The sequence below is a fragment of the Cervus elaphus genome, chromosome 32 (genome assembly GCF_910594005.1).
Source record: "Cervus elaphus chromosome 32, mCerEla1.1, whole genome shotgun sequence".
Lineage (NCBI taxonomy): Eukaryota > Metazoa > Chordata > Mammalia > Artiodactyla > Cervidae > Cervus > Cervus elaphus.
This window is the reverse complement of record NC_057846.1, coordinates 36,287,091-36,301,773: the sequence shown is the minus strand read 5'-3', so window position 1 is coordinate 36,301,773 and position 14,683 is coordinate 36,287,091. Positions and strand designations below refer to the sequence as shown.

The window sequence follows — 14,683 nt, the reverse complement described above, 5'->3', positions numbered from 1 at the left end:
GAATGCTGTTACATATCCGGTCGAAGCTTAGGGGAACAGTCTGGATAGAGTATAAATTTAGGATCCATCATAACATGGTTTAGTTGAAAACCTCAGTGGAGATGGAACAACAGTAGTTATGTAGGCCTCTTTTAGAATAAATCATTGAAAAAGGAGTCATTTTAAGGAAAAGGGCTAAAAGGAAGTGATCACCCCCCTGGTCACTCCTCTTCCTCCCCAACCATATTGGGTATTACTGTTCAGAGGTTTTAAGTCTGACTTTGTATCCTTGCGGGAGACCTGGGTTTGATCCCTGGGTTGGGAAGATCCCCTGGAGAAGGGAAAGGCTACCTACTTCTGGCCTAGAGGATTCCATGGATGGTATAGTCCATGGGATCGCAAAGAGCCGGACACCACTGAGCGACTTTCACTTTTACTTTGTATTCTTGGTTTAAGGAACAGAAAAGGCACATCAGGTGCCTGTCTAGTTCAGAGCATGAATTCCAACCTCCCAGTAACCGTGTTTGAAGAGGATCATACGCAATGTGAATTTGGATAATGGAGCATTTGTACTTGTTCAGGAAGAGTCTATCTGGTCTTCCTTCAGCTGTTCCCCTTCATGTGGGGCGAAGAGTCCACAGACCAAGGTCACTTGCTCACAGAGCCCATGCTTCCTGGCTGAGGCATCACACTCCACACACCAGGACCCCAGAATTCCTTGCCCCAAGGCCAAGGTGGAGCCCACTTCCAGACCTTGCACTGGGCAGTTCTCTGCTTTTTCCTCCCAAGGTCAAACTGGGCTGCTAGTATGCACTCCTGGGCTTGAAGGACGGCTGGGGTGACTGCAAACGTGGGGAGTGTAAAAGAATAATTTTGGAGACTTCCCTGGCGGCCCGGTGGTGAAGACTCCCTGCTTCCAATGCAGGGGGTTTGATCCCCAGGTTTGGGAACTAACATCCCACATGCTGCACAGTGCAGCCAAAAAGAAGAAAAATTCTACACTAGGCACTTGTTAAAAACAGCAAGGAAGATTTTACTGGAGTTACTGTAGTAGAAGAGAGAGACTTCGGTATAGAACTGAGCTCAACTCCAAGTCCAGCAAAGACAGCTGGGGACTGAGAGCCAGCAAGAATGAGGAGTCAGCCGAGAGAAAGTGACTCAGAGGACCTCAAAGGCAGGAAGATTCGTGCTAAACTGGCCTAACAGGATTCTTGCTAAAGGGAGACTTTAGCCACTGAGTGTGGGGATTGAGAAGCTTGTTCAGACATCGAGGGTTGAGGGTCGGGGTTGGGGGTGTGTCTCACCAAACCAACATAGCAGGATTCTTTGCTGAAACTGGGCTCTGTGGGCCAAGGGGGGTGGCTGACCAAGCTTGAAGAGTGATGAGAAGAGCGCTCGTGATGGAACTTGGCCTTGCAGATTGAGGTCAGTTTTCAGTGTCGATGTTTGCAAGATCCCCAGAGTGTGGGACAGAGCCAGGGTGGAAGGAGGAGGGTCCAGGCACCACTGCCCTCCAGCCTGGAACTCGGAGGAGCCTGAGAGTCCTGAGCTTGAACCTGGCCTTCTGGCTGCAAGTTCTTTTGAAGGACTTGCAAGGTGGGGCAGAGGTGTTTTGGTGGAGGCTCTTTCAACCGGGGAGAAACCTTACAGACGACACACTCAGGTGCTTCCTGAGGCCACTGGTCAGTGGGGGACAGAGAGGGAGAGACCCCGAGGAGGGAGAGCAAATGGGTATTTCCTCTGTGGTGTCCTGAGTAAATGGAGGGCAAGGTCTGAGCGATTAGGTGCGGGTGAGTCAGCAAGTGAGGAAGAATCCTCTCCCTTCTCCTCTTGTCGTGCCCTGCCAAGCCCCAAAGAGAACTGTGGTTTGTAGTAGAGAAAGATGTTAATTTTGAATAGATGTTATCCATGTTTGGTGTGAACTGTTGCTTTGCGTGATTTAAAAAAAAAATCATGAGTCGTGTATGTATGGTAAAGGTAGAAGACAAAACATTTAACAGCCTGTTAGGTCGATTTATAGCCTTGAAACATGCAAGGCATATGGCGGGTGGGACTCTGTCTGCACTCTTGCATCTGGCCCTGTGCTGTTAGGAAGGAGACTGCAAAGTTATTGACTGGCCTGAGCACAGGTTCAGTTCAGGGTGGTCTGAGAGATTTCCATGCTTAGTGGTAGAATGCACAGATGCCTAGCTGAATGTGTATCATCGAGAAAGGTCCTTAAGCCCTGGGCGTGTTAGGAACTGGGCTGGGCAGAAGGAGGTGGACAGCAGGCTGGCAAGTGAAGCTTCCTCTGTATTTACAGACGCTCCCCATCGTTTGCATTGTCACCTCCTGTCAGCTCAGCAGCGGCATTCATTCGTTTCTCGCAGTTCACAGAGGAACTTGAATCCTACCGTGAACTGCACGTGTGAGGGCCCTAGATCGTGTACTCTTGAATAGGATCATCCCCAAACCATCCCCTGTCCCCCAATCCATGGAGAGATTGTCTTGCACGAAACCAGTCTCTGCCTGGCGGTCAGTGTCTTCCAGGAAACCAGTTTTGCCCAGTGCCTAAAACGTTGGGGACTGCTGGGCTACATGACATAGAATTGATGTAACGGTCAGATAAGCAGACTCATGAAGAGAGATGGCGGGAGAAGAGGGGAGAATATGGGTCTGGAAGTCAGGACCTCTCCCAGAGTCCCTCTGAAGTGGCGGGGCCAGGCTGTCTGCGGAAGTGTGTGTGCGGTATTTTTAGGTAACCCTCAGAACCTTACAGAAAATAAACACTCTGATGGGGCTGTGTGGGTAAGTCTAGAAAATTCACGTGAAATGGTTTAAAAAATAGCAATGGACTATGCAGATGATAATATTATCAGGGAGCCCCTTGGCCTAAATTGTTTTCCTCCGAAGTTTTAGGTCCTTCTATTGGGGTCTTTTTGCAGGATCACATTTTATGGGCCATACTGTTTTACAGTAGAGGTCCTTTTTTAAAAAACAGGTGACCTTTGGGGGACATTGTGTGGGAACGTTTCTTTTTTCTGAGTTAAGGCATGCCTCTTCCCGAGTGGACTGGGTGTAAGCTGGGTCATATTTCTGTGAGTGTCTTGGGACTGCCGAGAGTCGGTTATTCAACAGCATCAGCGTTGTAGTGGGGCCAGTGATCTCTCTGGTCCTTTGCCATTAACCAGTCTGAAAATTCTGGTCCCCACCAGGGATCTTTAACTTCAGATACACAACTCAAGCCAAACTTTCTTCATAGAGCGGGGTTAGTAATGTGTGTTGCCTCGTGCTTTTCCCAGTTTGTGTGGGAATAATAAAAGAAGTGTATATGCCCCTGAAGAAGAAAGAGAGCACATAAACAGATAGAGGATGGTCACTCTGCTTCTCTGCCTTTTCAGATTCAGTTCCCATCATCAGCACCCTACCACCGTTTGGATTTGACTGTGGATTTGACTATCCTAGGGACCTCAGATAAGAGGAATCACACGGTATTTTTATTTTTTATTTTTTTTGGTAACTAACTTGCATCACTGAACTCAGCACAACATCCTCAAGGTTTGTCCGCGCTGTGGCGGGTGGCCCCCTCCCCTTCCCGTCTGAGGCTGAAGCACCATTTGCCAACATGAATTGTATTGCTTTCGTGCTTCTAGTTGTGATTTCCTTTACAGTGCACTTTAGTGCTGAAGACCTGTTTGTCAGCTAATTAAGGAACGAGTGAATTAGTCAGTATTCAGGAAACACAGAATAACCCAGGGAAATGGGAGTTTGAATCCAAAGTTGTTACCTGTAAGAGCAAGTGTACGTGGCTGTACCAAACTCCTGAACCAGTCACATGCAAGTTAGTCACATTTGTCTGGATTTATCATAGTTCAGTGGATTTTCTTTTCTTTAAATACCCCGGTTCCGACTCTTGTTACAGCGGGCGTTGCCCTGGAGTCAGAGAGAGCTCAATAACTCAGCTGTTTCCTGACCCACATCCAGTGTGTGTGTGCCTGCTAAGTTGCTTATTCGTGTCTGACTCTTGTGACCCCATGGACTGTAGCCTGCCGGGCTCCTCTGTCCATGGGATTCTCCAGGAAAGAGTACTGGAGTGGGTTGCCATGCCCTCCTCCAGGGGATCTTCCCTACCCAGGGATCGAACCCGAGTCTGTTATGTCTCCTGCATTGGCAGGCAGGTTCTTTACCACTAGCGCCACCTGGGAAGCCCAACCCACATCCAAGTACCTTTGCGAAATTGCTCAATACCGCCACCCGCATTATCGATTGTAATATCCTCAGGGAAGTGTTTTAGGTTTGTCATGGTTGAAACTTAAGAATTCTTCGGTGTTTACAATGATAAGCTGTAAGTTTAGGGGAGGAGCTTGCTGGGCGAGATGACATATATTTTTTAATCTTCCTCAGAGAATTTTAGTTAGGAAGAATATGATTTAAAAAAAAACACAACTTATTTCAATGTGTGTGTGTGTGTGGGGGGGCATATAATGCAAGGTGTAATGAGCCTGGAAGCCCTCACCTCCTAGTTAAAATGAATGAAAAGCTCATTATAACTGGTTGCAGTTTCATAAGAATAAGTCTCATTCTTATTACCAACACACAGACTTAGATACTGGCTGTGACGAGGTTTCAACGTGTTTACTTCCTCTTATACTTTACAGATGTAGACAAGCAGTGATGAGAGTCAGGTCATATCCTTGTTCTGAAGCCCTAGTTGTGTCTTTCTGCTTCCTCGCTCTGCAGTTTGGATCTTTGCCATGCGGACCACAGGGTGAGGCGATTAAGAGTCACCCATGTGCCAGGTACCCACAGCGTACGGCCACTGGTGTCTGAGTCCCTCACTCCGAGCACTTGTGCCTGATCATTAATTCTAGACCTGCTTTCATCTTAACCGTATCACCTCCAGCCTCTGATCGTACATCTGGATCCCTGCCCTCTGTGCCTATGGATTGGACTCTGGATCTTCCTCTCCCAGGAAAATGGCCTTGATTCTCTGCTCTGCCTTCTGTGGAAGCTTTATGTTCTAACTCAAGTTTATGGGTTCAGTGCCCATCATTGGCCGCTTGACCAACTTAGAACCTTTGTGAGCAGCTGCCAGTTCAAGGTGGTAAATTGCCTTTCTTCTCCAGCTCTCTTTCATGTCCGATGTTTGTCTGTTAACCATTGCTGACCATTCAGCTCTGCGTGCCATTACGGTCAGGCATGTGTGAGTATTCTTTTTATTCATTTATTTGCATCGGGTCTTAGTTGTGTCACGCGGACTTCTCTCTAGGTGTGGTGCTTGGGCTCAGTAGTTGCGGCAAGGGCTTAGTTGCCCTGCTGTCTGTGGGATCTTACTTCCCCAACCAGGGATGGACCTGAGTGCCCTGCCCTGGAAGATGGATTCTTAACCCCTGGACCACCAGGGAAGTCCCCTGAACCACCAAGGAAGTCCCCTGAGTATTCTTTTTGCTTCTAAAGGACTTGTGTAGCAAATGCCAAGTAAACCAAGATATGACCATTTTTAGATGTTAGTCTTTCATTCCTCCTCATTGAGAGTAAAAGCCTATTATCAAGACAGTAATACACAATCTTCAGCCGTTTCTCTGGGCTCAGTATACGTCCTCCAGCATAAACTTCTTTGGTCTTCAATTGTTTAAAAGCCTCTCTTGATTAATTGATTTCTCATTGATGTACTGTTGGCACAAAAGAGTATGTGTTTATTTGAAAGAGTGTGCACTGGCATTACATAATTAATTTTTATGAGTTCTACCAGAGAATATGTCTCATTTTCCTGGAAGAATTTATTTGGTGTGTCTTTTCCCCAGTGGATGCTAGATGGGTTTTGTGTGTGTGTGTATACCATTTTCTTGCATTAAAAAAAAAAAATCAAGTCACTGGGCCAAAATATCATCAGTGTCTGGAACACCTTAGAAATTGTGTTATGTATTGTGATATTGTCTTAATTCTTCTTTCTCAGTCATGGAAGTTACTTTTTCCTGATTGGGTTTCCACCCACAGTCAGGAAACAATGGTTTACCACATCCATCATTTCTGTCTGCACATTGTCATGTTTCGAAGTTTTCCCCAATTAATCCTCTGGAAGCTAGAATCACTCACAGTTATAATCCTGTTATGCCTTCTTTATTTCATGATGTGCTTGTTATTTCACATCCATCCTTCAGCGATCTGTAACATAGTGCTATTATCAGCTCTTAAGTCTTTAAAAGCCTCTTATCTACCATTTTGACTAAGACTGATTCACTGCACTTTGTTGAAAATCGATCATTTTGGATTAAAAAAAAAAAACTATCCCGTGTATTTGTTCTGGCTACTTTTGCATAATTTCCTTTTTTTTTTTTTCCATTTAATCAATCTGCCAAGCTAGTTTGCTTTCTCCCTTTTGGCTTCCTTTCTCTTTCCCTTTTTAAGAATTGTCTCTCTTCATTTCTCCTTTCCTCTTTGGGTAATGCCTCTGGAAGGAAAAAGCCAGTTGCAGGAGGCAGTGGAATAAATTCTTTAGAACCAGGCTAGACACTTACTCCCATTTCTCTTTTTATAAAATGAGAGAGAATGTCCCTTTCCTTGATGACCCTCCTTATAAGCAGTTTCTAGGATGAAAGCTTCATGATTTGACTATTGGGCATTTTAAAAAATATTTATGTATGTATTTATATTTGGCTGCGCTGGGTCTTTGTTGCTATGTGTAGGCTTTTCTCTAGTTGCAGTGAGCACAGGCTGCTCTCTATTGGGATGTGCGGGCTGCTCACTGCAGTGGCTTCTCTTGTCCTGGTGCACAGGCTCTGGGGCACTGGGGCTTCAGGAGTTGTGGCTCCTGGGTTCTAGTGCTTGGGCTCAGTATTTGTGGCGTCTGGGCTTAGATGCTTCATGCCATGTGGGATCTTTCAGGACCAGGAATGGAACCCATGTCCCCTGCACTGGCAGGCAGATTCTTATCCACTGCACCACCAGGGAAGTCTAACTGGCAGGCATTTTGCAGGCATTATAACAGGCTTCTTATGTATAGCCTCAACCTCCTCTGTGTACTAGTTTTCCCAGGTGAACTCAATCTGAAACACCAGAGTTCTTTTGGACATACTAACATTGTCTTTTCTTCTCCTAGGTACTGACTTTAGCATAAATAGCTTACCTCTGCCTCGGAAAGCCCATCACGACTGGGCCCTTTTTCATGAAGAGTCTCCAAAAAATAATTATAAGCTCTTTCACCAGCCAGTAATCACCTTGTTCAACTACACCGCCACCTTCAGCCGGCATTCCCACCTGCCACTAACCACCCAGTACTTGGAGGGCACGGAAGTCCTGACGTCCCTCCAATACCTGGTCCCCTTGCGGTCTAAAAACAACCTCCGGAAGATCCTTGCTCCCCTGGTGTATGTACAGTCCGACTGTGACCCGCCCTCAGACAGGGACAGTTATGTTCGAGAGCTGATGACATACATTGAGGTCGATTCCTACGGCGAGTGTCTGCAAAACAAACCTCTCCCTCCACAGTTGAGCAATCCAGCCTCTATGGACGCAGATGGCTTTTACAGGATCCTCGCCCAGTATAAGTTTATCCTTGCTTTTGAGAATGCGGTGTGTGATGATTACATCACCGAGAAGTTCTGGAGACCTCTGAAACTGGGGGTCGTCCCTGTTTATTACGGATCCCCCAGCATCGCAGACTGGCTTCCAAGTAATAGAAGCGCTATCCTGGTATCAGAATTTTCTCACCCTAGAGAACTGGCAAGTTACATCAGAGCACTGGATCAGGATGACAGACGCTACCAGGCCTACATAGAATGGAAGCTGAAGGGTGAGATCTCAAATCAGCGACTTCTCACCACGCTCAGGGAACGGAAATGGGGGGTGCAGGACATTAAGCAGGACAACTACATCGACGCATTTGAGTGTATGGTGTGCACCAAGGTGTGGGATAACATTAGGCTCCAGGAAAAGGTGAGTGAGCCCAGGTTTGGCAGAGAGGTGCTGGGATGGCCGTCTTGATGTTCTCCGCTGCTCTGCATTCTTCTGTTGCAGCTGCCTTATCACTGGTCCTCACTTTTATCAGAGAGGCCAGGTTCTGCGGGAAGGGTGGATATTTCATTTCTATTTGAGGAGTGCCATGAAGTTTGCTAGTCTGTCCTGAAGGCTTTAAATTCTACTTTATTGTTTCTTCTGGAGGATACCACACTACAGGTGCTGGGCAGTGATGCATGGAAGCTGCAGGGGAGGCATGAAGGCCAAAAAAGTTTAAAAAATGGGAAGTTCTGAATCTCATCCACATTTTCAGTCCTTCAACCCAGTGGTCCCCAGCCTTTTTGCACCAGAGACCAGTTTCATGGAAGACAGTTTTTTCGTGGACCAGGGGACAGCGAGGGGAATGTTTTGGGAAGACTCAAGTGCATTATATTTATTGTGCACTTTATTGCAGTTATTATTGCATTGTAATATATAATGAAATAGTCATACAACTCACCGTAATTCAGAATCAGTGGGAGCCCTGAGCTTGTTTTCCTGCAACTAGAAAACATCTGAGGGTGACAGGAGACAGTAGCAGCCACTCCCCAGGGCTAGCAGCACCACTTCAGCTCCACCTCAGATCATCAGGCATTAGGTTCTTACAAGGGGCACCCAACCTAGATCCCTTGCAGGTGCAGTTTGCAGTAGGGTTTGCGCTCCTATGAGAATCTAATGCCAGTTGAGTTGGTCTAGTCAAGTGCCGAATCGCTTCAGTTGTATCTGACTCTTTGCGACCCTGTGAACCATAGGCCAGGCTCCTCTGTCCATGGGATTCTCCAGGCAAAATTACTGGAGTGGGTTGCCATGCCTGCCTCCAGGGGATCTTTCTGACCCAGAGATCAAACCTGTGTCTCCTGCATTGGCAAGCGGGTTCTTTACCGCTAGTGCCACCTGAGGGTCTAGTCAAGAGCTGACCTAAATTTGGGTTTGCAGAACTTCTCTGGTAGTCCAGTGGCTAAGACTCTGCCTTCCATTACAGAGGTGAGGGTTCCACCCCTGGCCAGGGAACTGAGACCCCACATGCCACGGGGTGTGGCCATAAAAGAGAAAAAGAAAGGTCTGTGTTGTTACTGTTACGTTTAGTGCTCTGCAGCTTCAAATTATTCCAGTATTTATAATTAGAGTAATCAATAATTAAATATTATCATTATTAACTCTGATGATTACCTGTACTTACAGTGGGACCTGGCACTAAGTGGTTTTTCTCAGCCTTTCCCCCCCCACCCTCAGCTTTTGTCAGGTCCTGTATGGATGGGTCACAGGGGAGGTCTCCCTTCTCTTGCGCCTCCATTAGCAGTAAACTCCTGTTGCTTGTTGCTCAGCGATTGGCTCGTGGCGTGGGCAGGGTGGGTTCTTTGTTTTCTCGGCAGCATCAGGCTTAGATTTTTGCATTCCTGGAACTCAGGAGTGAAGCTTTCTCAGTGTTCTTGCCTCTCCTTCAAGCCAGACTCTGCCTTGCATCTGTGGTTGGTTTGGATGGAAGAGAGTTCTGTGTCCCTTCAGGGGTAGGTGACCTCTGGTATCATGGTGGGATCCTAGGTCCAGATTGGTTTCCAGCCTCCCCCCAGACCATGAGACAGGTGAATTTTGTATGGGGGAGTGGTAGCTTTTCATCCCTTGGATCCGAAGATAAAAGGTTAGCTCCTGCTTCCTCAGTGTCGTAAGGCTTCTTCTCTTTGTGAGGGAAGGTTCTGGGGAGATGGAAGGGGCTTCCTGACGTCCCCCTCCCTGCCCTGGGCCAAAGAAGGAGGCTGTTTCCAGTGTTTTGCCCTGGCCCCAGTCTTCTTCCTGGGCATCTGATGGAGGTACATGGAAAAAGCTTGTGGGGCCTCCCTGCTGGTTCAGTGGTTAAGAATCTGCCTTGCGGTACCAAGGACGTGAGTTTGATCCCTGGTCTGGGAACTAAGATCCCACATTCCGTGGAGCAACCAAGCCCATGTGCCCCAGTTACTGAGCCTGCGTGCAACTAAGACCCAATGTTGCCAAATAAATAATTTTTTTTTTTTTTTAAAGAAAAGAGCTTTTGAGTAAGTTTGATCTCTTTTTTGGTGTAACCCAGCTATTCCAAACTAACATGGTAGCCCATACCTATAAGGATTTGTTAAAATTTTAGTTGATTTCTTGTTACCTACTTTGTGGTAGCCACCTCTTTCTCCTGTGTTCTGCAAAAGGTGAAATTGATCCTGTGTATATCTTTCCTGAAAAAAACATGTCACTTTGGGATTCAGTTCACTTGGTTGTTGTGTGATCTTGGTACCCTGACGAACTCAAGAAGAGTTACGAATTTGTAGATTATCTGACTTTTTCCTTATTGTTAAAATAGGAGCCATGTTCTCCTTGGAAGCAAAATATTTATTAATTGTAGTTTAGAAACAACTTGTTTTTCTGCCCAGGACTTCCGCTGGAAAGGCAATTTGGGATGCTGAAAGTTAGTTACTACTAAACATGCCATAACTATTTCATCAGACACACTTTCTTCAGGTCACACTATGAAACATTTCTGGAAGAACACTAGAGTTAAAAGAGTCCATTTCACAAGATTCCTTTCTCTGTGATGTCACCTTAAATGGGACTTTATCCTACACAACTGGAAGAACTCTCGAGTGGGCAGACAGGGAAAGAGTACTACGACTGACTTTCTCCTGTAGACAGTTACGCAAGGTCAGGGTTGGGAAGGCCACTGAAGGTGGTGTGGTCAGTACAGATGAAACTGATGTTTCAAATGTCACGACCAAGTCATCTGCTAATTTATGTTACATTTCCAGGGCTGGCGATTTCACCATTTTTTTAGGGTAGCAAATCTTATCTTTTGTTAAGTTTCTACAGTTATACCAGTCTTTGTATTGAACCAAGACTTCCCCTTCTATAGTTTTTTCTTAGCTTCCCGCGTCTGACTATAATGCAGTGACATACAGCTTTGCATGTGTGACCATCAGTCAGGAAAGATGAGCAATGGCCTTTCCAAAGCTGTTTTGTAGTAGTCGATTGGGGTCCTCCTTATTTGATTGTGGTCTTGCTCCAAATACAGTCTCTCCCCAACCATGAATTCTGGTTGTAGTAACCCCACGTTTGAACCTGCATCTATTCCTTTGAACTTTGAGTTGGTATTTATTTATTTGGCTATGCCGGGTCTTAGTTGCAGCATGCAAGAAGGACCTTCATTGTGGCATGTGGGACCTTTAATTGTGGCATGTGGCATCTAGTCCCTGATCAGGGATCGAGCCCAGGAGCGTAGAGTCTTAGCCATTAGACCATCAGGGAAGTCACTGGATGGGTATTGAGACTCCCCAGATTGTAAGTCTTAGCATTTTCTTGTGGTTTGTCATTTGGATTCCTGTTCTGGTTTTCTGTGCTCAATTTAGTCTTGGTAAAGAATCCTTACTCTTGTTCCAGGCTCTTGGAAGCCAAACTCCATGACCATCTGTGAGTAGTTATCAAGAGGAGAGAGAATTTAGGCAACCCTATCCTTCATGCTCTACCAAACAAGTTAGTTCACTCTTCCGTTTGTAATCTCTTTAGATGCTTTAAAACAAGCTTTATGTTCACTCAGAGTCACCTCTTTTATAGGCTAAACATCTCTAGTATATTTCAGATTGGTTTTTCTGCTCTGCTTTCTAAATTTGGTATGGACGAAGAGTAATCATTGCAGACCTGACTATTATCGACTCTTAATATCTTCACATGAAAATTTTTTTTTAGGACTTCCCGGGTGGTTCAGTGGTTAAGACTGTGCTTCCAATGCAGAGGGTGTGGGTTTTTTCCCTGGTTGAGGAACTAAGATCCCACATGCCGCATGGTGTGGCCAAAAGATAAAAAGAATTTTTAAGAAAAAGGTATACAGGTACAAGTATATCTTGTACTTGTATCAGATAGTTCTGCAAAGTTAGTTCAAAACAAAGCAATCTTCTATTTCTTTTTCCTTTTCTCCTTCCCTAGAAGGCAGCCACTTGCCACCAGCCACGTGCTGTGCTCAGGCGGGTCCTACTCCCTGGAGCCCCACGGGCTGAAGCCCACCAGGCTCCTCTGTCCATGGGATTTCCCAGGCAGGAATACTGGAGTGGGCTGCCGTGCCCTCCTCCAGGGGATCTTCCCAACTCATGGATCGAACCCCACGTCTTCTGCATTGGCAGGCAGATTCTTTACCACTGGCGCCACCTGGGAAGCCACTTACTACCATACTTAGCTAATTATTTTGGTTATTACTCAATGATTCTAAATAACATGCTCTTATACACAATTTTTTTTAATATCCACTGTTTATATGATCATGTAACTTATGTAGAGATGAACCATGTAGTATACTATGATTTATTTATTTCCCTTACCTGTACAGCTTTTGGTTTCCCTCGAGTTAATAATTGTCTTATTTCTTATTTGTTTATTTTTATTTTATTCTTTTACATAACTAATTCAATTCTTGTTGATTGTTTAAACCTCCTTTGAAGATGTTCAGCTATACCAGGCATTCAAATCATTTCATCTTGTTGAATAAATCTCTCCTGGAGCCTTGTGACATATATTAGGTACATCTGGTTGCCCTCTACACTGTGTAGAGACCACCCTGAGATCTCCCTTCTTTAGCATTTTGGGAATTGCCTTTCCTGTCTTTTTCTTTTATGTTGACACCTCTGTTTCATGTATGTTTTTCTCCTTTTCTCTTAACTTTCTTTCTTTGTATTTGGTTGATTGTACCCTGATCCTAAAAGGTGATGCTGTGAAAATGCTGCACTCAATATGCCAGCATATTTGGAAAATTCAGCAGTGGCCACAGAACTGGAAAAGATCAGTTTTCGTTTCAATCCCAAAGAAAGGCAATGCCGAAGAATGTACAAACCACCACACAAATGTACTCCTCTCACACACGAGCAAAGTAATGCTCAAAATTCTCCAAGCCAGGCTTCAATAGTACATGAACTGTGAACCTCCAGATGTTCAAGCTGGATTTAGAAAAGGCAGAGGAACCAGAGATCAAATTGCCAACATCTGTTAGATCATCAAAAAAGCAAAAGAGTTCCAGAAAAACGTCTACTTCTGCATTATTGACTACACCAAAGCTTTGACTGTGTGGATTATAACAAACTGTGGAAAATTCTTCAAGAGATGGGAATACCAGACCACCTGACCTGCCTCCTGAGAAATCTGTATGCAGGTCCAGAAGCAACAGTTAGAACTGGACATGGAACAACAGACTGGTTCCAAATCGGGAAAGGAGTACGTCAAGGCTGTATATTGTCACCCTGCTTATTTAACTTAAATGCAGAGTACATCATGAGACATGCTGGGCTGGATGAAGCACAAGCTGGAATCAAGATTGCTGGGAGAAATATCAATAACCGCAGATATGCATATGACTTCACCCTTATGGCAGAAAGTGAAGATGAACTAAAGAGCGTCTTGATGAAAGTGAAAGAGGAGAGTGGAAAAGCTGGCTTACAAGTCAACATTCAAAAAACAAAGATCATGGCATCTGGTCCCATCATGGCAAATAGATGGGGAACAAGGGAAACAGTGAGAGACTTTATGTTTTGGGGCTCCAAAATCACTTCAGATAGTGACTGCAGCCATGAAATTAAAAGACGCTTACTCCTTGGAAGAAAAGTTATGACCAACCTAGATAGCATATTAAAAAGCAGAGACATTACTTTGCCAACAAAAGTCCATCTAGTCAAAGCTATGTTTTTTCCAGTAGTCATGCATGGATGTAAGAGTTGGACCATAAAGAAAGCTGAGGGCCAAAGAATTAATGCTTTTGAACTGTGGTGTTGGAGAAGACTCTTGGGAGTTCCTGGGACTGCAAGGAGTTTGAACCAATCAATCCTAAAGGAAATCAGTCCTGAATATCCATTGGAAGGACTGATACTGAAGCTGAAACTCCAGTACTTTGGCCACCTGATGAGAAGAACTGACTCATTTTAAAAGACTGTGATGCTGGGAAAGATTGAAGGCAGGAGGAGAAGAGGGTGACAGAGGATGAGATGGTTGGATGGCATCACCGACTTGATGGACATGAGTTTGAGTAAGCTCCAGGAGTTGGTGATGGACAGGGAGGCCTGGTGTGCTGCCGTCAGTGGGGTCACAAAGAGTCAGACACGACTGAGTGGCTGAACTGAACTGACCCTCAGCTTCTTGACAAAGGATGTATGGGAGATGTCTGAAATGTCTTTATTCGATTCTAACATTTAAGCTATAGTTTAGTTGAATTGTAAACTACTAAAATGGACATTAGTGGTTTTTTTGTTTTTTCAGAATTTTGAAGGCATTTTGTTATTGGCTTTCTTTAAATTTTTTTTTTTAACTTTTGAAAGGATTACAGATTGTTAGAAGGTTTGCAAAGATAGTGCAGAGTGCCAGAATTCTTTTCTAATGTTAATACTTTACATAGCCACGCACATTTGTCAACATTGAGAAACCAATATCAACTGTTACTACTACAATGAACTGCAGTACAGACTTGAGTCCTATTTCTCCAGCTTCTACACTCACATCCTTTGTCTGTTCCAGGATCGGATCCAGGATACCAGATTGTAGTTACTCCTCATGTCACCTTAGACACCTTCAGTTTGTGACAACTGTGCCACCTTTCCTTGTTTTTTTAATAACTGACATTTTTGAAGAAGACTGGTCAGTATATTCTGCAGAATGTTCCTCTATAGAGTTTCTGATGTTTTCTCATGTTGAGACTTGGGTTTTGGATTTGGGAGAATAAGAGGACAGAGGTGAAAAGGCC

General features: G+C 44.9%; 1 protein-coding gene across 1 annotated transcript in view; it reads left to right on the top strand.

The window, feature by feature from the left end:
• Window positions 1–14,683, top strand: part of FUT10 (fucosyltransferase 10) — a 74,296-nt gene that overhangs the window by 56,095 nt on the left and 3,518 nt on the right. Inside the window, exon 4 of the mRNA XM_043893586.1 lies at window positions 7,058–7,893. Within this exon, the coding sequence (XP_043749521.1) occupies window positions 7,058–7,893 (836 nt within the window). The remainder of the gene's footprint in view (window positions 1–7,057; window positions 7,894–14,683) is intronic.